This window comes from Cornus florida, unplaced genomic scaffold, assembly GCF_030987335.1.
Source record: "Cornus florida cultivar Cherokee Brave unplaced genomic scaffold, ASM3098733v1 CherokeeBrave_3.0.0_Hap2_Chr11, whole genome shotgun sequence".
NCBI classification, from domain to species: domain Eukaryota; kingdom Viridiplantae; phylum Streptophyta; class Magnoliopsida; order Cornales; family Cornaceae; genus Cornus; species Cornus florida.
In genome coordinates this window covers 61056379-61080958 of record NW_026775581.1, presented here as the reverse complement: position 1 = coordinate 61080958, position 24580 = coordinate 61056379, and the positions used below count along the sequence as shown (strand labels likewise).

The window sequence follows — 24580 nt, the reverse complement described above, 5'->3', positions numbered from 1 at the left end:
ATGGTAGTTGAATAAGTTAGGTTTTATTTTATTTTATTTATTTATTTTTTTTATGTAAAAATAATAAATAACTGTTTTTTTTTTATTTATAATAAATTTTATGTTTCATAGTTCCTTAGCTTAATCATTCCTGTTGTTTGTCTTCTTGACATAATTTTGGAGTATATTTTACAATAAAATAAATATTTCATTTATTATTTAAATAAGGACAAAAATGGTATTGTATTATTTTTATTCAAAATTTCATTTTAAATCCAATTTGTTCCAAACATGTAAATAAAATTTCATTTTAATTCCGATTCCTATTCCAATTCATATTCCTTTTCCAAACCTTCAAATAATTGATTCCAAACAAAGCTTTAAGTAATCATGAAGCGTCCAAATTTATTTTATTTACACTCTGTTGTTTGGTAAATATTTTTTATATTATCCCAAAATTGAGGAAAATCTTTTACTACAAAGCAAAAATTTTTTTCCTAAAAGCCAGCTAAAGCAAGTTACGGATCAATCCTTCGTAAATCATTTTACGAGCTCCCATCATCCCGATCCCGATCCCGATCCCGATCCCGACCTCTGCCCTGCCCTACTCTCTCTCTCTCTCGTACACCACACACTCTCTCCTCAAACCATAGACAACTCGCCTACACCATAGCCACTCCTCCGTCGCTTTGAAACTCTAGAAGAGAGCAACAGGTATGAAATCTATATATTTGCATATATATCTTTGTATATATATGCTTTCTGATTAAAAAAAATTCAATTTCATTCTAAAATCCGGCATGGGTTTGGATTTGGGATCCAGATTTCCATCGTTTGGATCCAGAATACTCCTCTCTTCTGCGTAACAATTACCAATCTCTCTGTACATATGTTTTGTGTTGATTTGATTTTCATGTGTATATGTATTTGGGATCCAGATTTCCATCGTTTGGATTCAGAATACTCTTCTCTTCTGGGTAACAATTACCAATCTCTCTGTGCATATGTTTTGTGTTGATTTGATTTCCATGTGTGTGTATATGTATTTTTCTCAATTCGATTTCTTAAACATAGGCTTAATTTTTGGTACCCTGCTAGGCTAAAATTTCATTTCTTATTAACAACAATAATAGTAATAATAACTCTTAAATAATACCTATCAACCGTATAGAATTTGATTTATAACCTTCACAATCAAAACAATGTCAAAATTTAGTTCTATATCAAAAAATTTCTTCCAACACCTCATTTAGAACAGAGCATGAGGACTAGTACCTTTTTTCTGGAATGACGTTTTTAGTTGTGAATTGCCCATGTACTTAATAATGTATATAACATCATGAAAAGTTATCTTCTTGTTGTTCAGTCAGTATAGAATACAATCAAAAGTGGAGGACTATTACCTTTTTTCTGGAATGATGTTTTTAGTTGCACTTATAATAATGTTCATTGTTCAGTAAGTTGAATACATGGTTTCATTGACTCTAATTGGGAACCTCGTCATGCTTGAAGTGATTTAACCCTTTTACATAACTGGGATTACAACAAGCCTCAAATAAAAGAAAGAAATAAGTAATGACTAGAGAACCAAATGGTGTAATAAGGGTTTAGAAAGAAAAAAAAATAAAATAAAATAAAAAATAAAAAATAAATAATTGATGGTGGAGGAGTTAGGCAGCATACTTTGTGGGTGGCGGGTGTAGGAGGTGGAGAGGAGAGAGAGAATGGAGAGAGGGAAGAAGAGGGAGAGGAGAGAGATGGTTGTGATGATGGAAAATTGGCACTGGACGGTGCCCATGGTGGGAGAAGGTGGCCGTGGTTGGGGTGGAAGTGGTAGGTGGCTGTGGCTGTCATATTTGTTTCTTATGGGTTATGTTCATTTAATAAGATCTTTTTATTAAAATTGCTTTAAAAAGAAGGCAATTATGACATTCATAAGTTATTTACTCATTTATTTATTTTTTATATTATTATTGGTTCTGAAGCTGGGGACAAGCGATGCCAAGAGGACTCGGTATTGTATCATAAATAAAGCCCATTTCATCTATTGTGAGACAATGAGCTTATTCTAAATCAGAACTCAATGGTAGGTATTTTTATCTTCCTTAGGTGCCATCTTAGTATATAATTAAAGCCCCGGTACCCTCATCTACTAGGCAATGGGAGATTTATACATGACATGGGTGATCTAGGGTCCCTTTACAGCTGAAACTTTGAAAAAACTGTAATACTGATGTCTCAATGAGTGCAACATAGAGAAATTGTAGAGTCCTATGCAAATACAGAATCAGATACCCTTTTTAAATCCCTATAGATCATTAGATCAGCATTCCATCAAGGAAGTCCTTGGGATGTGAGAATTTACATGCTATCCATTTGGCCAGTATTGAATTTAACCAAAAAAGGTTGTTCTTTGTGAGTGCAGTTATGGGTGAGGTGGTGAGCAAGGTTGAAAGTGAACTACTCTGCAGGTCCTATATCTACACATATTTGGGAGAGGATCTATTTGACAAGGAAACCAAAGACAAATATGGGATGTCCATGCTTTCCCTCTTTTAAGGAGATAGCTAGAAAGTTTTCTCTCTTTTAAAGAGATAACTTCTAACTATCTATTTATTTGAATACAGACATAAAAGTTTATCCAGAAATTTATTTTATTATTTAATGTGAAGTATTCGATTTTTTTGTTAATTTTCTAATATAAGCTACGGAGGTGGGCAATAAAGAAAGACTATAAAGATACTACTAATATCTTTTGAATTAGTTCCACCTTCCTGGTATTTTATATGAACACTTGTTTGTTGAGTATGTTATCTATGTTGAATAAGCACTTGTGTGTTTGCAGCTCCAGAAGATGGTGCCTTTTATCATGAATAAGCACAGCACATTGTGTAGTCATTTGGCAGTGTTGGATGCTTTTGTGTTTCAATTGGTGCTGCCGATCTGAACGTGCTTCAGTAATTTTATTTTTTATTTTATCAGCAGCAGCAGAAAAAATAAAGATTTGAAATATTCCAACTTTGGCTTAATGATTTTTTTGTCAAAAAACCTTTAAGCCTGTTGGAATATTTCAAATCTTTGGGCTTTTCAGAAGTAGAAAATGCACAGTTATTGTCATCTGTACCTTATATCCTTGGAAGAAGCCTTGAAAACCAAATCATACCTGCTGTTCAAGTCATTAGACGTATTGTTGGCACCAATGAGGATGTCTTGAAAGCAATCAAAGCGTGCTATGGAATACTTGAATTTAAGTTGGAGAAGGTTTATACCCAAGTCATTAGTCCTAAAATGGTTTATGAATAAACCAAAGTCCCTACTTTTAAAAAGTGATCGGTTTAGTGAGGTGGTCAGCGATGTTGAAAAAATGGGTTTTGATCCCACAAATTTGCTATTCATGTCAGCGTTGCATTCAATGGCAATGATGAGCAAATCACCCGGGGAGCAAAAATTGGGAGTTTATTCTAGTTTTGGTTTGTCAGAAGTCGACATTATTGCAGCAGTCAAGTTAAAACCATTGTGTATGACTGCTTCAAAGGAGAAGATCAGGAAATCAAATACTTTTGCTATTTAGCTTGGAGAAGAGGATGGTGTGCTGCTCTACAGCTTTTGATGTCGAAAAATCTTATTGAGGGAGACCTGAGCTTAATATATGCACTCAAAATGACTGAAAAGATGTTTGTGGGGAAGTTTATGAGCAAGTATCAAAATGTGATTCCTGAAATCGTCTAGGCAAGTCAAGGCAAGATACAATTTCAAGGGTTTCCCTTTAATTTAAGAACATGAATGGTTGTAATATTTGTGGAATTTAAGAACAGCTTCACTATCATGTATTACTAGTCCATAGAAAATCACCATGTGGAGCTTATATGGTAGTTGTATGGGGTAGTGGCACTGGCAGTACTAAATACAGCTCAGGAGAAGTTCCCCTAGCATCCATTAGTTCTGGAAGAACGGCATCAATTGAAGGATTGCATAGTCCAATTAGTGATTCTTCTCTTTTTTTCCCCCTTCAAAAAACCATGGTAGACATTTTGCTTTTTATGCTTAAGATTGATTTACTTCAATTTGTACAATTTAAGCATCATTTTGTTGTTGAACTACTGGTCCTTTGTTTTGCAGTCACTCATACGAGTTGTACTTTTGTTCCTGTTCTGTGCTTTCACCGCATAGTAGTACAGAGAACGTTAAGGTAGTAATGGTTGGCATGCTTTACATGTTGGTTGAACTCCACTTGCAAAAGCTTCCAGGTTGATTATTTGACTTCTTCAGAGAGCTTGTGCTTTGATGGGTGTTACGGTAAGACTTGTCGGTTGCCTTGTTAAGTAATGCAAGGCTCGCCATGTTAATTTCATTTTATCATATGCATGGTGCCTGTTTCAAGGGCTTTATCTCAGCCCCAAGCATCGGCATTACCTGCGTCTATCCACTAGAAAGGTATGATAGTGTGTAATCAAATTGGCAATTATCACTGCTGTTATGAATAACATTTTTCTGAGTTTCACACTGCTGTTTAGCAGGGATTTACATTACTCTCTTTTTTATTTTCTTTATAGTTAGTTATTTTTAAGCAAATCATTCTGTTTTTAGGAAAATAGTATTAATATTATTTATTGATTTATAATTTGTTTTTAGAGATAAAGTGCAAGAAACACCCTTGTTATACTAGGATCCTCTAAGTTATCCTTAGTTAAATTCATCATTTAATGACAAGTTTTAACTCTATTCAATTTATGATGTATATATTGTCACATATCATAATAATAAAAATAATAAAATATTTAAAAATAATATCGTTCATGTGACAATTAACACTGTCATCAATGCCGTTTGATAGGCCATCCAAACTCACCCCTCCGATCTATTTTAATGTCATTTATATTTTTTTAAAATATTTTTTTTTCTCTATAATTTATAATTCGTAGGATGATACCATTGATAAAATTTGTAATCAAATTGGCATTATCAAGTAAATGGGTCCTCTTCTTCTTCTTTTTTAATAGAATTTGTAATCCCATTAGTATCAATTATAAAGTAGTGACCCCATACAGGTTCCACTTACCACCTCACTCCCTCTCTGTCATTGCTGTCTTGTGGAAAAGTTTGGAAATAAAATATATTCTTTATTGGTATTCTCTTTATGGATTGTTTATAGTGACTATGGTAATACATCGTCGTTGAAAGTGGGCTCTTTAAATACAAGATAGATATAGAGTGAATGAATGAGCTAAAAAGCCATGTGCATGGCAAGATTAGATGTCGTGATACGATGTATTGGATTCAATATATACTCTTCACAAACTTTTGCTTTAATGAATGGAAAGAACATGAGGCAAATGTACGAATTTAATTAATCAAAAAGTGATGCATCAAACCTTTCTGTCTAACCACAATACTTATTTATTTATTTATTTTGTAAAACTGATCACAAACATCTAAAAATTATTCTTCACAACCCTTTTGACAAGCTTGTAGCCATCCCTTTGTTCCATAATGTAAGCTACCATTTCTTTCATAATGCTTGTGGATTCACCTTATACCTCTTTTTGTCCGTCCTCACCTCACTTGTCTGGAGATAAGTATGATAAAAGTGAAGTTACAAATAAGATTTAAGTTGAGCAAAAAAGGAACATGGATGATGAGTGCAAATTAGTAATTAAACCCGCTTTAGACTCCGTTAATTTCTGATCTGCAATACAAGAAAGAAGCTCACTTCTCTCACCTCTATGGAAGCAAAGCCATTGTATATATGAACAGGGACAGACCAATAGAGTACTGAAAACAATGAGGAGAAGAGGATAAGATACAAACAGCTCACAATAGCTCAGCTAGAATAAGAAGAAAAGATAATGAGCAATACGACAAATTCACTTACCTCTATGCATTGTTTCCGGACCTCATAGCGGGATCTTCCAGAGGCCTAATATTATTGATTGTTCACTCATGAGAGAGCATTTACTCTTTCTTACTAGGAGTATTCTTTTGATACTATGCTCTTCACCGATGTTTGATTATTCTACCAAGTTTCCAATCTGAACCTGAATTGATAAATAAAAAGGAAAGATAATGAGCAAGTAATCAAGGAAAGGAATGACACAATGATGGAAAAATTGTTGGGAAACGTGTAAGTTTTAAAAACTTTTCGAGGGATTTTGATTCATAGATCTTGATTCATCACATAGAGACAAGTTTTATGCAAAAATAAAAATATGATGTATCATTCAATTAATGGATTGAATACTTACATCAAAGGTCTGAGTAAACCTTTAAAACTTTCCTCTAAAGTGAATGTTCTCACTTATTGTAGATTCCTTAGCAAGATGCCTTCTCCTTAGATCTCCATCTTCTTGGTAATTATTTTGCCTTTAGGAATCACTCATAAGCCTCCATGAATTACCTTGGAAAACTATGCTTGTGGGAGCCTCCATTAGATGAGAACATAAACCCTAATTTTCTAGAGAGAGAAAATTTATTCCTTTTTCCTTCTCATAAAAATCACACCTAAAATATACATAGACCATGTATATTTATAGGCACATAAAGGTAAAGAAAATGAAACAACTAATCCTTCTCAATCTCTAATTCACATGTCTCAAATCTAATATGATTCCAATATCAAGTTGGGCTATGAGTGAGAATCCATTGGGCCTATTATTTTATTGGCTACAATGAATTAATGATTGGCCCGGTCCATGGACCCAATTAAATTAATTCATAAATTAATTTCTACTCCACTAAAAGAAATTAATTGAACTCCAAATAATAAATAACCTCTAAGTCAATGTTGCACTTTGACCCCTCTATGCATAATTAGTTATCGGATAAATAATGCCATCAATCCGACTACTTAATTAATATATTTATTTTGGTACCTTTGATTATTTCTGGCTCGATCACAATAAAACATTTGTTTGACAAAAATAATAATTTAATAAATAAATATATAATAAATCATTTTGTCTAAAATCATACGAAGGCCTTCGAATTTACTTTGTGATCAACCATAATCAATACAAAATAAATACAAGTAGCAATGATGCAAATATTGAAAATATAACCCTCTAACTATTAATTACATAACTACCCGAAGTGTCGGTCTAAGGATCCCGAAGAATCCGCCGAACAAATCAAAGTAATTATTAATTAATAAAAGAGTTTATACTTTTCTCATACTTAAGAGTCAAATGCCATGACGGTGATAGGGAGTAATTGCATACGACGGCTCTCGCAATATATCTCAACCTAACGCGGATCCAGTTCAAGTCTTAATTAATTATGAGTCCATCCATAATTACCGACTATGAACAATTTATAATTACTATTTATATATCATGCATTGATTGCCATCACATACATATACATAAATATTTCTTGTAATTACATGGACACTATCAATTTCATGGTGAATCGAAATATAATACATTGAATTCACGAATTGTATAAAACATAAATATTTCAGAAACGTCAGGAACATATGTCAATTAATCCAAACAGGAATTTGCTATGCCAGGGCATATAAATCCCAACAAAAACATGGTACTGCATACAAACATCAGAATCTTCATAATCTGCATAAAAATCTGCACAATCTTCACAATCTTCCCAATCTTTACAATCTAAAACATTATGATCAAAAATCCTAGTGTGTGTGTTTGGCGGATGCGGTACTTTTTCCAGCGATAAGCACCCCCTGATGTCCAGTTCCTCCAAGGCTTCCAAAGCCTCAAGGCCCTCAATCTCAAGTAACCTCTTGCACTGACGGAGCAGCAAGTGTGTCAACATTTTCAAGTTTGATAGATTCGGCATTCTTACCATGGATGAGTTATACGACAGAGTCAAATATTCCAATGATACCAATATATGTAGTCCTTCGATCTTATTGAGATTCTTGCAACAAGCAACTTCAATTTTTTTTAACTTGTTTAAGTTGCATTGAGAATATTCGAGCAGATCAAGTTCCGCTATTTTAGAGCACCAATTGATGCTCAGTTCCTCCAAGGCTTCCAAAGCCCCAAGGCCCTCAATCTCACGTAAGCTCGTGCATTCAATGAGCTCCAAGTGTCTCAACATTTTCAAGTTTGATAGATTCAGCATTGTTACTGAGCAAGTCGACAGATGCAAATATTCCAATGATACCAATGTATGTAGTCCTTCGATCTTATTAAGATTCTGGCATCCAGCAACTCGAAATTTTTTTACCTTGTTTAAGTTGGACCAATCTGGTTTATTTTCAGGGTGTTTGTACCCACTCATCTCCGAGGATGCTAGAGGTGCCAAACATTTGAGCAGATCAAGTTCGACTATGCTAAAGCAGTCATGCATATGAAAACTTGCCAGCGATACTAGATTTCCAAGTCCTTGAATCTCTGTCAGCTTATTGCACTCACATATTGTCAAACTTTCCAGCAATTCTAGATTTTCAAGTCCTTCAATCTCTGTCAGTTCAATGCATTTATCTATTGTCAAACTCGTCAATGATTGTAGTTTCCCAAGCCCTTGAATCTCTCTCAGCTTATTGCACTTACATATTGTCAAACTTTCCAGCAATTCTAGATTTCCAAGTCCTTCAATCTCTGTCAGTTTAATGCATTTATCTATTTTCAAACTCGTCAATGATTGTAGTTTCCGAAGCCCTTGAATCTTTCTCAGCTCCCAGCACTCATAAAGTCGCAATTTCGACAAGAACTTCAAATTTGACAGATCTGGTAGTATTTCCAATGAGCGACCACCAACAATATATAATTCAACCAGATTGGGAGGTAAACCCAATATACATTGAAGTTTACTGATTGATTCTAGATTGAGGAATTTGAGCTGAGAAAGGGCATCAATCTCTTTTGGTAGGGTCATAATGCTGCTACTTCCAAAGTCCAACCTCTGCAATTTGGATAATTTAACAATATCACTGAAAATTATCTGATTCATCTCGTCAGGAATCTTGTAACACCGCAAGACTTGCAGATTAACCAGATTTGCAAGATTAGGGGTAACATCAAAACTCCACAACTCTACACACAGAACTTGTAAACTTGAGGGAAGCTCTGGCAGTGCTTGGAGATAATTGCATCCTCTTAAGTCAAGGGTATGAATGCTTGTTGGTAGGCTTCGAATTCCTGTAGAACAAAAGCTGCTTAAGTATCTCAAACATCATAATCTCCCAATGCAACTTGGAATGTTACCTGTCAATCGAGAACAACGTGCATTTATAATTTCGAGCTTCTTTAACATCCTAATTTCATCAGGTAGCTCCCACATTTTAGTCCATGAAATGTCGAGCACTTTCAAGTTACTTGCCATCTGTTTACAAGACACATAAAAATATAGAAACAATCATACATGCTCCAATATGTATATATGTATGTATGTAATGTAATGGGAGACGAGAAATGAATTGAGATTATGAGAGTAGAGATTTTAAAATATATGTAGTATATACCTTAATTTGACTCCAACCCTTCCAATTATATGGGATCGTACTACTACTTAGATCAAGTATGACTAGTTTCTTCATATGAAAATTGGTTGCTTCAAAATGCAGAGGGGAATTTCGCCACCGAAGCCATCTTAAGTTTAACAAGCGATGCTTGAAATCCCCAACAAGAAGTTCAGCTGCATCTATTTGGAGATACCGCAGTTGAGATCGTTCCGCGAATTTGTCATGCTCACACGTCTTTCGAAAAACATTAAGATTTAGGAGTTGGACCTTTTCAGTTACCTGTCAATGAAAAAAAACCCATAAAAATACGTAAACAAATAAAAGAAACGATTTGTCTCGTGCTAAAAAGGGAATTATTAATATTAGGTATCAATTATTATTCTTATTTTTTTTTAAAAAAAAATACCGATTTTTTATGACTTCTCAAAAACAACAGTTATTTGTGTTTACAGATAATTTTTGCTTTTATATATCAAAAAAAAAAATTAAAAATGAAGCAATTAAAGTTTAGTTATTTTAATCTTGGGGGGGAAAAAAAAAAAAAAGAGGTCATTTTTTTGAGTTAAGATCGGGTTAGATTCAAGTTGGTTGATTCAAACATTCAGAACTCCCTTTTTTTCTTTTTCTTCTTCTCCAAATTCTTCTTCATTTTTTTATTTTTATTCTTTTTTCATTTATAACAACTCTAAATAACTTGAAGTAATTGAAAGATCGTGCATAACATTGTAGCCTACAACTTAATTACAAATGCTACACCAATCTAAATGTACAACATGCCTACTTTCCGTTGTAATGTACTAGCTAGTAACAAGAACATCTAAAATTCTTTTCTTAACCCCCAAAAAAGAAAATGATGGTTTCGGTTGGATGAGATGAGTTAAAACTTTTGATTTTTTTTTTTTTAATTTTTATTAGATAAATACTCACCTCACAACTCTAAATAACTTAAATTGAGTTCCGTTGCCAATTTAAATCCGAGCTGACAGCTGCCCAAGCCCATCATAGATGATGCTGGCAAATTCAGGTTGGTCAACAACTTAGCTCCATAATTGGAACCTATGTGGATGCTACCATGAATATTATTTAGAGCATGTGTATTATGAGATGACATGAAAGAGACTTAAGAAAACATTAATCAATGCAAAAAATTTAGCGCTGTAAATTTTTACCATGCATTCCTCAAATACAGCCGAGGCTTCTTGTCGATCCCACAACCTGCTGCGCAATTCCGGATTCTCAAAATATTCTTGACGGATGATTTCCCTACCAAGATCTCTTAGTTGATCATGCATTCTCAATACATTATCATTTTCAAGTTTTACTAGAGACATGAGACAAAGGACATTAATTTCTGTCTCCGGAAAATAACCGCAATCATCCCACATGTAACATGGATATGTTTTATCAATCCCAATAAAAAGACATGCAATATCAAGAAATATCTGTTTTTGCTCATGGGTTAATACATCATAACTTACTCTCAATTTTTCCTGAACTTTATGATTTGGTATTTTCTTCAACTTCTTGGATGTATCTTCCCATACTGTTTTTGGCTTGTCAGATAGAAATGAACCTATAACCTCAAGAGCTAGAGGAAGCCCTGCAGTAACTGATACCACCTCTCTAGAGATACTAACAAAGTCCATTGGAGGAAACTTTTTCCGAAAAGCATGAATGCTGAGAAGTTGAAGAGATTGGTCTGGGTTCATAAATGGAGGTTCGTAAGTCTCATCCACTTCAAGAACATTTAAAACATGCTTGTTTCTAGTTGTAACTATGATCCTAGTTCCCGGACCAAACCAATCACGATTTCCCACAAGCCAATCAAATTGAGACTTTTCATCCACATCGTCAAGAACAATGAAAACTTTCTTATTGGGAAATCGACTTTTGATAGCGTTCTTTCCATCCTCAACACTAGTAATGGGAGGGTGCGGCTTAAGAGTGTCGTTGAGAAGCTGATTCTGCAAATCAACAATACCTTTATCTTTGTATTGTTTGACATTTTCCCGAACATCTGCAAGGAAGCTACAACAATTTTTAAAGTCATGGAGGAGCTTGTTGTAGATGGACTTGGCAATAGTTGTCTTGCCAATACCACCCATGCCAAGGATACCAACAATCCTTACATCATTTGAACCAACATTTAATAATCTCATCATTTCATTCAGATGATCATCCATCATAACTAAGTTGTCAAATGTAACCATGCATTTTTTCTTCAGGTTCAACAACACTGTTTGAACAATCGTTTTTACTAATTCCCCATGCCTGATTAATGTCAAGAAGAAAATGAAAAATAATAATTAGTGACCGAGACGTAAACAATCAGCTAAAATAATGATTGATGTGTTCTACCATAGGGACGATGACTCATGAAACCAACATTTATCATGCTGTTTTTCCTCTTATAATTTGTGTTTGTCCTTCTAATTTGGTAGTTTTTATTGGATTCCAATGCTATTATAAAGTTCCTCTCTCTCTCTCTCTATATATATATATATATGCAAAGAATTTAGCGTAATGGGGTTATTAGCAGGAAGGGATTAACATACCCATCAGCTTCTTTGTTGACATGCCAACCCTTGAGTTCTCCAACCTGTTTGAGTGCCTCTTTCCATTTCATAACAGTGCATTCATCAAAACACCTCTCGTGCTTGCGAAAGGCTTCCTCGTAACTCCCAGATTGATGCCTCACATCCGATGGTTCAACATCATAGAAGATCGGCAGAATCAATTGTCCAGTGCTTCTCTTGCAATCCACCATCTGAGCCAGCTCGCGGAGGCACCATTTACTGGAAGCATAGTTGTTGGAGAAGATGGGGATGGAGATACTGGACTCCTTGATTGCTTCGAGGAGCTCAGGGCCGATCTCTTCTCCTTTGCGAAGCTCATTGTCATCCCGAAAGGTGCGAACACCTGCGTCATTGAGATTGGTATATAGAAAATCTGTGAACGTGCGGCGAGTGTCTGGCCCTCTAAAACTCAAAAACACTTCGTATTCGCCTCCTGGAACAGGAACGGACGTGGCTGAAGCATCAGACTCCATTTCAGCTGTGAGGTGCCTTCGTATTCTTGGGAAGATTCTAGTAGAAGGTATTATAACAAGAATGGCCTCCCAAATGTAAATGCCGATGATAAAAATATAGTACTGAGCTCGTGAGTGCTCCTTAAATCCTTCTGCATAATTTGTTGTAAGCTTCAACAGGCACGTAATTAAAACAAATGAAGACACTGTGAACCTGACAATATCAACCGCCATTTTGTGGTCCATATTTATCACCTAAAGCAACTCAATGGGGAGAGAGAATTTTTTCAAATACTTGGATCTGCAGCCTCACCGTCCATTTCAGATATAATCGTCATCTTTGTTTTCTGCCCGATCGATAAGAAAAAATATTATGGAATAAATCTTGTACGAGTATTACCAACCCCCTGTGATACCAAACTCAAATCTCTCTAGCACACTTCAGTGTTTGGCCTTTGGATCTGCAAATTGACACATTCAAACACCCAATTTATAAATCTCTCTCGATCGATGACGTTTGGGTAATGGATCTGCAAATTCTCTATCTGGAATTGGAAAATGATAGGCTCAACACAACCCATACACGCAAATGAACTTTCCCAGTCAAGTCAACAGGACACGCAAATTAACTTTCCCAGTCAAGTTAACAGGACAATATCTTTCGGCTAAAGAGGCATCTTTTTCCAAGCACTCACAGATTAGGAAACATCATAGAAATTTCCTACATCAAGGGAATTTCCTCACTATTTCAAGATACAGTGTACCTCTAGAAAAATTACATACATATAAAAGTAATAATGTTGGACCCAAATTACAAACCACTGGCATCAGCCATATTACAAAAACATGGACTTTAGTTTCAGAAAATTGTAACCAGGTCCAACTTCAAATAAAATTGTGATTAGGAAAAGAAATGCCAAATGAATAACTTGTGTCTAAGTTATTCTTAATCATTATAATACGGTCAAATAAACACAATAATTTTAATTAGTTTATGCAGTAAGTTAAATCAATTATAAATTAAAACAAACTTAAAATATATGGAACATCCCAAACAATTTATATTATTTAATAAATTGAATAATTGAAATGTAGATCATCTTTATTAACATCAAACATTGGTGATTTTACTCTACACCAAAGTACATGTTTAATAGTCTATTAACAAAAACAAACCACAAACTCATTTTCCAAGTACTAATAAAACTATGAAAGTGGCCTGAAAGAGAAACTGTTACAACCCGAATATTTTTAAGTTATATTTATTTCTACATTTTTAGTTATTACAATTAATTTGACTAATTATGATTGGTGACTTATCACTTGGAGATTGATTAATTGGAGACTGTTTATTTGATTTTTGTTATATATATATATATCTGATGGAGATGGCAAAAGTGGGCTGCCGAAATGAAATGAAATGAAATGAAAAAGGAGAATTGTGATGGTGGCTGGCCAGTTGAATTTTTGGTTCAACGGTAATGATTAGCTTTTTGTATTGCTTTTGAGCAAGTCATATGTGTATATAGCATTCTTTTAGTGCCTTGTTTGTCGGTGGAGTAAGGAAAGCTAAGGAAAATATGAAGATGAGAGAACTGCCGAAACGAGGAAGGAAAGTTGATTTTTTTGGTTCTTTGCGGATCCCACGTGATGACCGGGCAACTTTGTTTGACTTTCATTTTGAACGCGAATATGCTCTGATGCACCTTTCACTTGAGTAGATTTAGTGCGGATTTGATAGTGCCACTTATTCATGTTTTGTCATATCACAATTTAGTCATTGCCTAGTCAGTCAGAAATTAAAAAACTTACTGAGTTACATTAATTTTAACTATATACACAAATATCATATACAAATAAACTTGTACAATACAATTTTCTCACCCTCCCATTTATCTTCCTTTTTTTTCTCCCTCTCAAATTTATCTTTTCAAAATCAAACATCAAAACCTATTCTCAAACCCCTCACGCAGACTGGTCCATCCATGGCGGTCACACCTTCGGCATGGTAAAGAGAACGTGTACGTGGCGAAGATGGCAAGTGGCCTATGAAGGGATGTTGGAGTTCATGGAAAAGATCTCGGCGGCGACGGACTGGTGGATTAACGCTAGGGTATCATCCTTCGGCTTTGCTGGGACTCCATAGTCTTTCCCTAGCGATTATTATCATGATCTTGCTGAGTTCAACACCGGTTCAGAGCTCAAGGAGGCCACTGAAAGTATACTCAATGCCTAAAAATCAATTTAGGTCAAATACAATTTGATCCAATTTGTTTTCCGATGAATAAAGTTCAAGGTGTAAAGTGATTTTTTATTTTTATTTTCATGGAATTAGTTATAAGAATATAGTAAGTTTACTGAACTCGGCGGTGAAATATTTATTAAGATATGTGTTTGTTCTTAATCATTCTTTCATTTTTTTTTTTTAGGAAAATGTTGTTATGTAGCACATTTCACATTAATAAAATTAATTTTAGATGTAATACCCTTTGCCTAAATAAAATTTTGGTTCAATTCAACTCTATGAAGACTTATCTTGACAAGTCACATAGTTGCACAAACTCAGATTTGTTACTATGCTCTATTACACAACTTCAATTATATTTTATGCTACCATTTTTTTTTTTTTCTTATCATCTAAACTTGTGTTAATCTTTGTCAGCATTATCCTCAACATGGACATAGGTGTAGTTATAGTCAACTCCTGATCAATGAAGAATACAAATCAAGACAAAACTCCTAATTAAAAAAAAAAAAAAAAAAAAAAAAAAAAAAAAAAAAAAAAAGAAGTCATTTAGAACATGTGTCTTTACCTACCAAAGAAAAGGTTAATTTTTGCTAAACAAATAATTGGATCATAGCAATTTCATAACTACCATCACACCTAAAATTTAATTAGTGTATGAACATATTAATAATATAAATCACAACTCATTTCATTTAATGTATTTGAGATTCATAAAATTAATTGAAGTCAAAGAAAAAAATATGCACGTGTTTAGAATAACACCATAACGATTTCATAATTAATAGTTACCATCACAATTAAACTTTATATAGTGTAGGAACATATTTGTAACAAATATCACAACTTATTTCATTCAAGGAAAAACCAAGTACATGTCTCATCATAATGATTTCATAACTATTATCATAACTAAATTACATATAGAGTAAGAACACATTTCTAACATAAATCATAACTTATTTCTATATATATATATATATATATATATATATATATATATGAAATTAGTAAAATGAACCGAAGTCAAGGGAAAACCTGTTGGGATTTATATGCCCTGGCATAGCAAATTCCTGTTTGGATTAATTGACATATATTCGTGACGTTTCTGAAATATTTATGTTTTATACAATTGGTGAATTCAATGTATTATATTTCGATTCACTATGAAATTGATAGTGTCCATGTAATTACAAGAAATATTTATGTATATGTATGTGATGGCAATCAATGCATGATATATAAATAGTAATTATAAATTGTTCATAGTCGGTAATTATGGATGGACTCATAATTAATTAAGACTTGAACTGGGTCCGCGTTAGGTTGAGATATATTGCGAGAGCCGTCGTATGCAATTACTCCCTATCACCGTCATGGCATTTGACTCTTAAGCATGAGAAAAGTATAGACTCTTTTATTAATTAATAATTACTTTGATTTGTTCGGCGGATTCTTCGGGATCCTTAGACCGACACTTCGGGTAGTTATGTAATTAATAGTTAGAGGGTTATATTTTCAATATTTGCATCATTGCTACTTGTATTTATTTTGTATTGATTATGGTTGATCACAAAGTAAATTCGAAGGCCTTCGTATGATTTTAGACAAAAATGATTTATTATATATTTATTTATTAAATTATTATTTTTGTCGAACAAATGTTTTATTGTGATCGAGCCAGAAATAATCAAAGGTACCAAAATAAATATATTAATTAAGTAGTCGGATTGATGGCATTATTTATCCGATAACTAATTATGCATAGAGGGGTCAAAGTGCAACATTGACTTAGAGGTTATTTATTATTTAATTGGAGTTCAATTAATTTCTTTTAGTGGAGTAGAAATTAATTTATGAATTAATTTAATTGGGTCCATGGACCGGGCCAATCATTAATTCATTGTAGCCAATAAAATAATAGGCCCAATGGATTCTCACTCATAGCCCAACTTGATATTGGAATCATATTAGATTTGAGACATGTGAATTAGAGATTGAGAAGGATTAGTTGTTTCCTTTTCTTTACCTTTATGTTGCCTATAAATATACATGGTCTATGTATATTTTAGGGGTGATTTTGATGAGAAGAAAATAGGAATAACTTTTCTCTCTCTAGAAAATTAGGGTTTATGTACTCATCTAATGGAGGCTCCCACAAGCCTAATTTTCCAAGGTCATTCATGGAGGCATATGAGTGATTCCTAAAGGCAAAACAATTACCAAGAAGATGGAGATCCAAGGAGAATGCATCTTGCTAAGGGATCTACAATAAGTGAGAACATTCACTTTAGAGGAGAGATCTAAGGTTTACTCAAACCTTGATGTAAGTATTCAATCTTTTAATTGAATGATACATCATGTTTTATTTTTGCATGAAACTTGTCTCTATGTAATGAATCAAGATCTATGAATTTAAATCCCTCGAAAAGTTTTTAAAACTAGCACGTTTCCCAACAGTGGTATCAGAGCATGGTTTGATTCATTACTAGAGATCATGATTTTATGAAAATCATCATTCATGGATCCAAAATTATATTCATATATATTTTTATTGATGTATGTTGATGTATGATTTAATATGTTGATATATATTGATACATGATAATGTATGAATAATTGTGAATGAATGATGATGTATGGTTGGGCCATGGATGAAGCTTATAGGTTAAATTAATGTAATTTTATCTTTGGATGAATGTAATTAAGGCTTTGATTTAGCCGTTTGAAAGTTCAATGATGTAATTTAATTTTTTCCATTGTATTTCAAATTGTAAATTTATTTAAAGCCATGTAATCTTCATCAAAGGATGCTATGAAGCTTCAAGAAGGTCCAAAAGGGTTAAATTAGGCTTCAGAAATTTTCTGGGATTTTTTAGCAATTTTTCAGAATTTTTCTGGAATTTTTTAAGGCCTAATTTAATTTTTGGAAATTTTTATTAATTTTTCTGGATTTTTCGGCGTTTTTCCGGTGGCCGGAGCATCACCGGCGGCGAGAAGAGACGTCGGAGGAGGCTAGAATCAAGTGCAGGTCGATGGTGGTGAGCCTGGCGCGTGAAAAGCACGCGCCAGGAGCTGGAGGCGTTGATGACATGCTGGCGCGTGGGTCTCACGCGCCAGCCAAATCCACCTTCCCTCCACGCGCATGGAGGTGCGTCCCACGCGCCCCACGCGCGTGCCAGCGCGTGGGGGCGAGTCCCACGCGCCCCAGGCGCGTGCCAGCGAGTGGGGGCGCGTGTCTTCACCTGCAGCATGCCCCAGGCGCGTGTGAGCGCGTGTGGGGCCCTCCAGGCGCGTTCCAAGCGGTGTTTTGCTTCTCCCGGTGCGTACCAGCCTTATGTGGGTGTTTGCAAGCCGATGGATGATCCTCGCGCAATACTTAGAGTGGTTAAATGTTAAAAGCTGATTCCATTGGCTATTTTATTTGCTTTATCTGTTATTTGTTTATTTATGCGATGTATGAAATGCATGGAATATATAATTGGTAATTAATTATTATTCATGCATTGGATCCATGATAGTTATTTAAATGGCTTGATTTATATTAATTAAGTTATGAAAATTAATTGGATTTGATTACTAATTAATTTGAGGGCACTTATTGGGAAACGCAAAATTATTTTTTTGTAAATTATTTTTAAAGTGTGCTTCAAATTAAATATTAGTGAATCGTTTAAAGTCCAAATATTTTCTAAATTTAATTGGATTAAAATCAAGACGTTTTGCATGCATTATATCATGTAAATGAATAAAATGAAAACCCTAATTATGAATGATTAAAAATTGAGTGGGAGCGGGGATTTTTATACATTGCCCCATGGCCTTTGTTATTAACACCATTGTAATTAGATCTTCAAAAATAAGGCCCCACGCATGTTTTGAAGAGTCTTAATATTACAAGAATGGTTGTCTCATGAAAATACAAATATTAAATGTTCATTGTAATTAGATCTTTAAAAATAAGGCCCTACGCATGATTTAAAGAGTCTAGATTATAATGACAACATATTTAATGTTTAATTTTTCGTTAGAGTTTTAATAACGTTATACACTCAATCTAAAATCAATAGTGTTAGCTTCCCAACGAAGTGGTCTATACTAGGTGATTTTAGAAAGGCTAAATTAAATCGGGAATCATTTCATATGATAGACAAGGCATTGTCTTAAGAGATATGGAAATGATGGGATTTGCCCGCCAATAGCAATAATGAACTTCGCCAACCGAATAAGTTATTGGCGTATTGGTTATTCGATTTTTCATGCAGTGGTTAAGGGACCCACATATTATTATTTTAATGGAAGTGCTCGCTTAATAGCAAATGAATCTCAATAATAGTAATAATGAACTCCTCCAACAGGATAAGTTATTGACATATTGATTAGTTGATTTATTATGCTACAGAGTTGAGGAACCCGCATTAATTAAAAGGGATTGTTCACCAATAATGATAATGATCTCTTGTTCGATTGAGATTTATTGTATTATGTGGTTAACAAGCTCATTTTAATTTTAAATATGCATGATATTATTAATAGTTCACCTTGCATATTGTATGAATGCATTTATATTCAGATTAATTATGTCTAATCCAGTTTATCTACTTGCTTACATATTCTATGATATTGGACCTTATTTATAATGACTGGAAAATGAACTTAGATATTTTATTCACAACGTAAGGGTACAAAATGTGTTTATTACTCCTATACCTATCTCTTTTACTTTGAGATACCAAATTTGACATTAATGCTTTTAATAAATTAGATAAGGCAAATGATATGACTTGGTGCAATATTCTAGAGTTTAGCTCGAATATACTCCAAAGCTAACATTTGTATTATTTTATTTTCTTCAAGCATCATATTAAATGTCAATGAGATATTTTGGTGAGATTAGATAGAGCATATGCCTAAGTACTGTGTCAAATTTAAATACCATCAAGATAGCCTCATGAACTCCAGTTTGAAATCAAATTTTGGAAAATGATTATTTATTATTTAAAATTAGCTGGAGATCAATAGGGCTGACTTGGGTGGTAAGTTTCAAGTTGACATGATTATTGTCTTGTTACCAAACTCGTTCGATTATGTTATAGTGAACTAAATAAGGAATCAGTTTGAGTTCACACTCGTTGATATTCTTATAGAATTGGTAACAGATGAAGGGATAATCAAGAGTATGGGCGTTCCTATCAATCTAACCTAGTCTATACCATCTTCTTCTAGGCCCAAGTGGACGGACAAAGTAAAGAAGAATGATGATAATAGGACTAGGCTAGCACAAAACATAGGTATCTAAAAGGTTAAAGGGAATAAGGCAGTGTATGTTGAGGGCAAATGAAACTGTTTCTTTTGCCGTTAACTAAGACACTAAAGGACAAACTGTCTAAGCAATGACGTGGCATAGGAAAATATATATTTAATCATTGAGCCATGTTATGTGGTTGTATCTATTGATTCCTGATGGATAGATTCTAGAGCCACTAAACATGTTTGCAATTTATTGTAAGGATTTCAGGAATCCAGAAGCCCTGATGATATGGATATATATTTATCTTTTGACCTGATGCCAAGGTTGTAGTTAAGTCAGTGGGAGTATTACATCTGAAATTAGAGAGTATGAGGATATTAGTATTAGAGAACTATCTTTATGCACAGAAGTGAAACGTAATCTCATTCTTATTTCACTTTTGGCTTATAAAAACTAGATCGTTATTTTGTAAAACTGGTTTTATAAAATTGAATAGATATGCGATTGCTTCTGGTGCATTGAAAGATGGTTAATATACTATAATCACAAGCTCTTAAGATTTGCAGGATGTAGAAACTAATGTTGCATCTTCTAGATTGAATGTTAAGAGAAAATTTGTTATTCCTGACTCATTGTATTTTTGGTGTCTATTTTTGGGTTGTAATCAATCAAAATGAGATTTAAAGATTGGTTAAAGAAGGTTTATTACCTAGTGAGGCAGAGGAGCCTAAACCAAACTTGTGAATCTTGTTTTGAAGGATAGATAACTCTAAGGGCTTAATCAGCCAAATGAAATAAACATAAAGAACAATTGGAGTCGGTACACACTGACACGTGCGGTCTTATGAACATCCAAGCAAGATTACTCACGTTTTGGAAAAGTTTATCTGATGCAACACAAGTCTTAAACTCTTGGCATTTTCTGAGAAGGTTAAGACTGATGTGGAACACATATTAGGTAAACTTATCGAGACACTTCGATCTGATCGAGGATATGAGTATTTCTTGGGATAGTGCAAAGACTATATGGTCAATGAGGGTATTATGTACCAGTTTTCCGTAATTGACGCTAAATGCATTTAGGTGTCAAATAGGAATAACAGAATTCCACTTAACATGGTTAGATCTATGATCAGATATGCTACATTATCTCTTTCATTTAAGAGTTTAGCGTTAATGACATCGATGCGCATTATGAACTGCATTCCATCTTAGTCTGTCTCAAGGATACCGTTGAGCTGTGTTTTTTTCTAAATATTAGTTTGAATCATATGCACATATGGGGTAGTCTTGCACATGTGCGCTTGATATGGACAAGTAAGTTGGAAGCAGATCATAGGCATGCTAGATTTGATAGCTACTCTAAATGTCACTAGGATGGATTATTTTATGATCTCAAAGATAAAAGTTGATTGTTTTCACTCACTGTTTATCTATAGGAGAATCATATTATGAATCACATACCTAGTAGCATAATGTTAGGGAATTTGGTATGAGTACCAGATGTACCACATGTGAACACACTTATTATAGAGATTGAGAATAATATATGAATTCCTTATTGATGCGTTAGCATCATCTACTACACAGATTCTTGCATTGGTACATTGATGTAGTGGGAGGGTTATCATCCAATTCGACAGAATCATGTTTTTAGGTGAGACCATTATGGACATCCCTGTTAAACATGAGTTGGACCCAGTAAGCTACATGGAAGCGTGAACCGATGTGGATACAGATCGTTTTGGTGAGTTACTATGAAATCAGAGTTGGAATCTATGTATTCTAATAAATTCTGGGATCTTGTAGAACTTTCTAGTAGGGTGATTCCTATGAAAGGCAAGTTAATCTACAAAAAGATACCAGAAGATTTCTTAGTGAGTAAATCATGAGTGTACAAGGGAATGTCATTATTTTTCTTAATTCTATATATTGATAACATCCTACTCATTTATAATGACGTGGAAGTTTTGTCATCAATTAAAAGGTAGTTGTTCAATTACTTTTAAATGAAGGATTTTCAAGATGTAAGCTATATTCCTAGGATCAAGCTTTTGCAAGATCAGGTTAAAAGGAAAATAGGCTTATCTTAATAATCCTACATTGATAAAGTTTTGACCAGGTTTGGTATGCATAACTCAAAGAATGAGTTATTGCTTTATTGATATGGATCGCTCTCTCTAGTAAGTAGTTTTTCAAGACTAGCAGAGGAGATTGAGCAAATGAGACTGTAACAATATGTTTCGGCATATGAGAGTCTCATATATGCCATGGTCTATACCAAACAGGACATCCGCTACATAGTAGGGATAGTCAGTAGAGATCAGTCCAATACTGGACTTGACAACTGGTCTATTGTGAAAAATATCATTAAGTACCTAAGGAGAATCAATGATATCATACTCATTTATGGATGTGATGATATGGTCCTAGTCAGGTATGCTAGTTCTGATTTTCAATCAGAAGTAGATACTATGAGGTTCATGACTTAGTGTATGTTCACTTAATGGAAGGGAAATCAGTTGGTAGATTGTCAAGCAGATTTCAACTGTTGACTCAAACCTGCAAGTGGAATATATTGCAGCCTTAAAGGTGGCAATATAAGCCTATTGGTTTGATCTCACTGATTTAGAGGTTGTGGAGCATACTAGCCTGCCTATCGAGCTATATTGCGACAATAGTGCAGAAGTAGTCCAAACCAATAACCCAAGGTTCCATAGATGAACAAAATACACTGATAGGAAGTATCATGTTCTACATGATATTATCCGGCAAGAAAATGTACTTGTAGCTAGAACATTGCATTGGAACACAACTTTGTTGATCCATTATCAAAGGTGTCATTGATCAATAATTTTGATCATCATCTGGATAACATTGGAGTTAGGTGCAATTTGAATTGGCTATGAGGGCAAGTGGGAGCTGTTGGGATTTATATGCCCTGGCATAGCAAATTCCTGTTTGGATTAATTGACATATGTTCCTGACGTTTCTGAAATATTTATGTTTTATACAATTGGTGAATTCAATGTATTATATTTCGATTCACTATGAAATTGATAGTGTCCATGTAATTACAAGAAATATTTATGTATATGTATGTGATGGCAATCAATGCATGATATATAAATAGTAATTATAAATTGTTCATAGTCGGTAATTATGGATGGACTCATAATTAATTAAGACTTGAACTGGATTCGCGTTAGGTTGAGATATATTGCGAGAGCCGTCATATGCAATTACTCCCTATCACCGTCATGGCATTTGACTCTTAAGCATGAGAAAAGTATAGACTCTTTTATTAATTAATAATTACTTTGATTTGTTCAGCGGATTCTTCGGGATCCTTAGACCGACACTTCAGGTAGTTATGTAATTAATAGTTAGAGGGTTATATTTTCAATATTTGCATCATTGCTACTTGTATTTATTTTGTATTGATTATGGTTGATCACAAAATAAATTCGAAGGCCTTCGTATGATTTTAGACAAAATGATTTATTATATATATATTTATTAAATTATTATTTTTGTCGAACAAATGTTTTATTGTGATCGAGCCAGAAATAATCAAAGGTACCAAAATAAATATATTAATTAAGTAGTCGGATTGATGACATTATTTATCCGATAACTAATTATGCATAGAGGGGTCAAAGTGCAACATTGACTTAGAGGTTATTTATTATTTAATTGGACTTCAATTAATTTCTTTTAGTGGAGTAGAAATTATTTTATGAATTAATTTAATTGGGTCCATGGACCGGGCCAATCATTAATTCATTGTAGCCAATAAAATAATAGGCCCAATGGATTCTCACTCATAGCCCAACTTGATATTGGAATCATATTAGATTTGAGACATGTGAATTAGAGATTGAGAGGGATTAGTTGTTTCCTTTTCTTTACCTTTATGTTGCCTATAAAATACATGGTCTATGTATATTTTAGGGGTGATTTTGATGAGAAGAAAATAGGAATAACTTTTCTCTCTCTAGAAAATTAGGGTTTATGTACTCATCTAATGGAGGCTCCCACAAGCCTAATTTTCCAAGGTCATTCATGGAGGCATATGAGTGATTCCTAAAGGCAAAACAATTACCAAGAAGATGGAGATCCAAGGAGAATGCATCTTGCTAAGGGATCTACAATAAGTGAGAACATTCACTTTAGAGGAGAGATCTAAGGTTTACTCAAACCTTGATGTAAGTATTCAATCTTTTAATTGAATGATACATCATGTTTTATTTTTGCATGAAACTTGTCTCTATGTAATGAATCAAGATCTATGAATTTAAATCCCTCGAAAAGTTTTTAAAACTAGCACGTTTCCCAACAAAACCAACATGTGTTTAGAATAACATCATAATGATTTCATAACTAACATCACAACTGAATTTCATAAAGTGTAAAAGCTCATTTCTAATATAAATCATAACTATTAGATATATATATATGAGATTTATAAAATTAACCGAAGTTAAAAGGAAACCTAACACATATTTAGAATAACATCAGAACGATTTTATAAGAGTAATCACAAATAAATTTTGTATAGTATAGGAATCAATTTCTTATATAAATCACAACTTATTTAATTCAATATTGAATTAAGCAGGCAAGTCAAGGCATGTCTTCTTT

At 33.8% G+C, this 24580-nt stretch overlaps 2 protein-coding genes and 1 long non-coding RNA gene across 3 annotated transcripts; 1 reads left to right on the top strand and 2 right to left on the bottom strand.

The window, feature by feature from the left end:
- The first annotated feature begins 341 nt into the window (after window positions 1-341).
- Window positions 342-4503, top strand: LOC132284048 (uncharacterized). Its single transcript, XR_009472195.1, has 2 exons — window positions 342-693; window positions 2825-4503. It is a non-coding gene; the product is annotated as an uncharacterized LOC132284048 (long non-coding RNA).
- Window positions 4504-5488: 985 nt separating this feature from the next.
- On the bottom strand, window positions 5489-9273 carry LOC132281150 (disease resistance protein RPP5-like). The gene is made up of 6 exons (XM_059782880.1): window positions 9156-9273; window positions 7528-9089; window positions 5997-6014; window positions 5852-5896; window positions 5742-5804; window positions 5489-5545 (listed from the first exon to the last, which is right to left on the bottom strand). Exons 1-6 carry the CDS (start codon window positions 9271-9273, stop codon window positions 5489-5491), a joined length of 1863 nt encoding a protein of 620 aa, XP_059638863.1.
- Window positions 9274-9357: 84 nt separating this feature from the next.
- Window positions 9358-13022, bottom strand: LOC132286283 (disease resistance protein L6-like). Its single transcript, XM_059788592.1, has 3 exons — window positions 11968-13022; window positions 10582-11683; window positions 9358-9691 (listed from the first exon to the last, which is right to left on the bottom strand). Exons 1-3 carry the CDS (start codon window positions 12684-12686, stop codon window positions 9374-9376), a joined length of 2139 nt encoding a protein of 712 aa, XP_059644575.1. The 5' UTR covers window positions 12687-13022; the 3' UTR covers window positions 9358-9373.
- Window positions 13023-24580: the final 11558 nt, after the last annotated feature.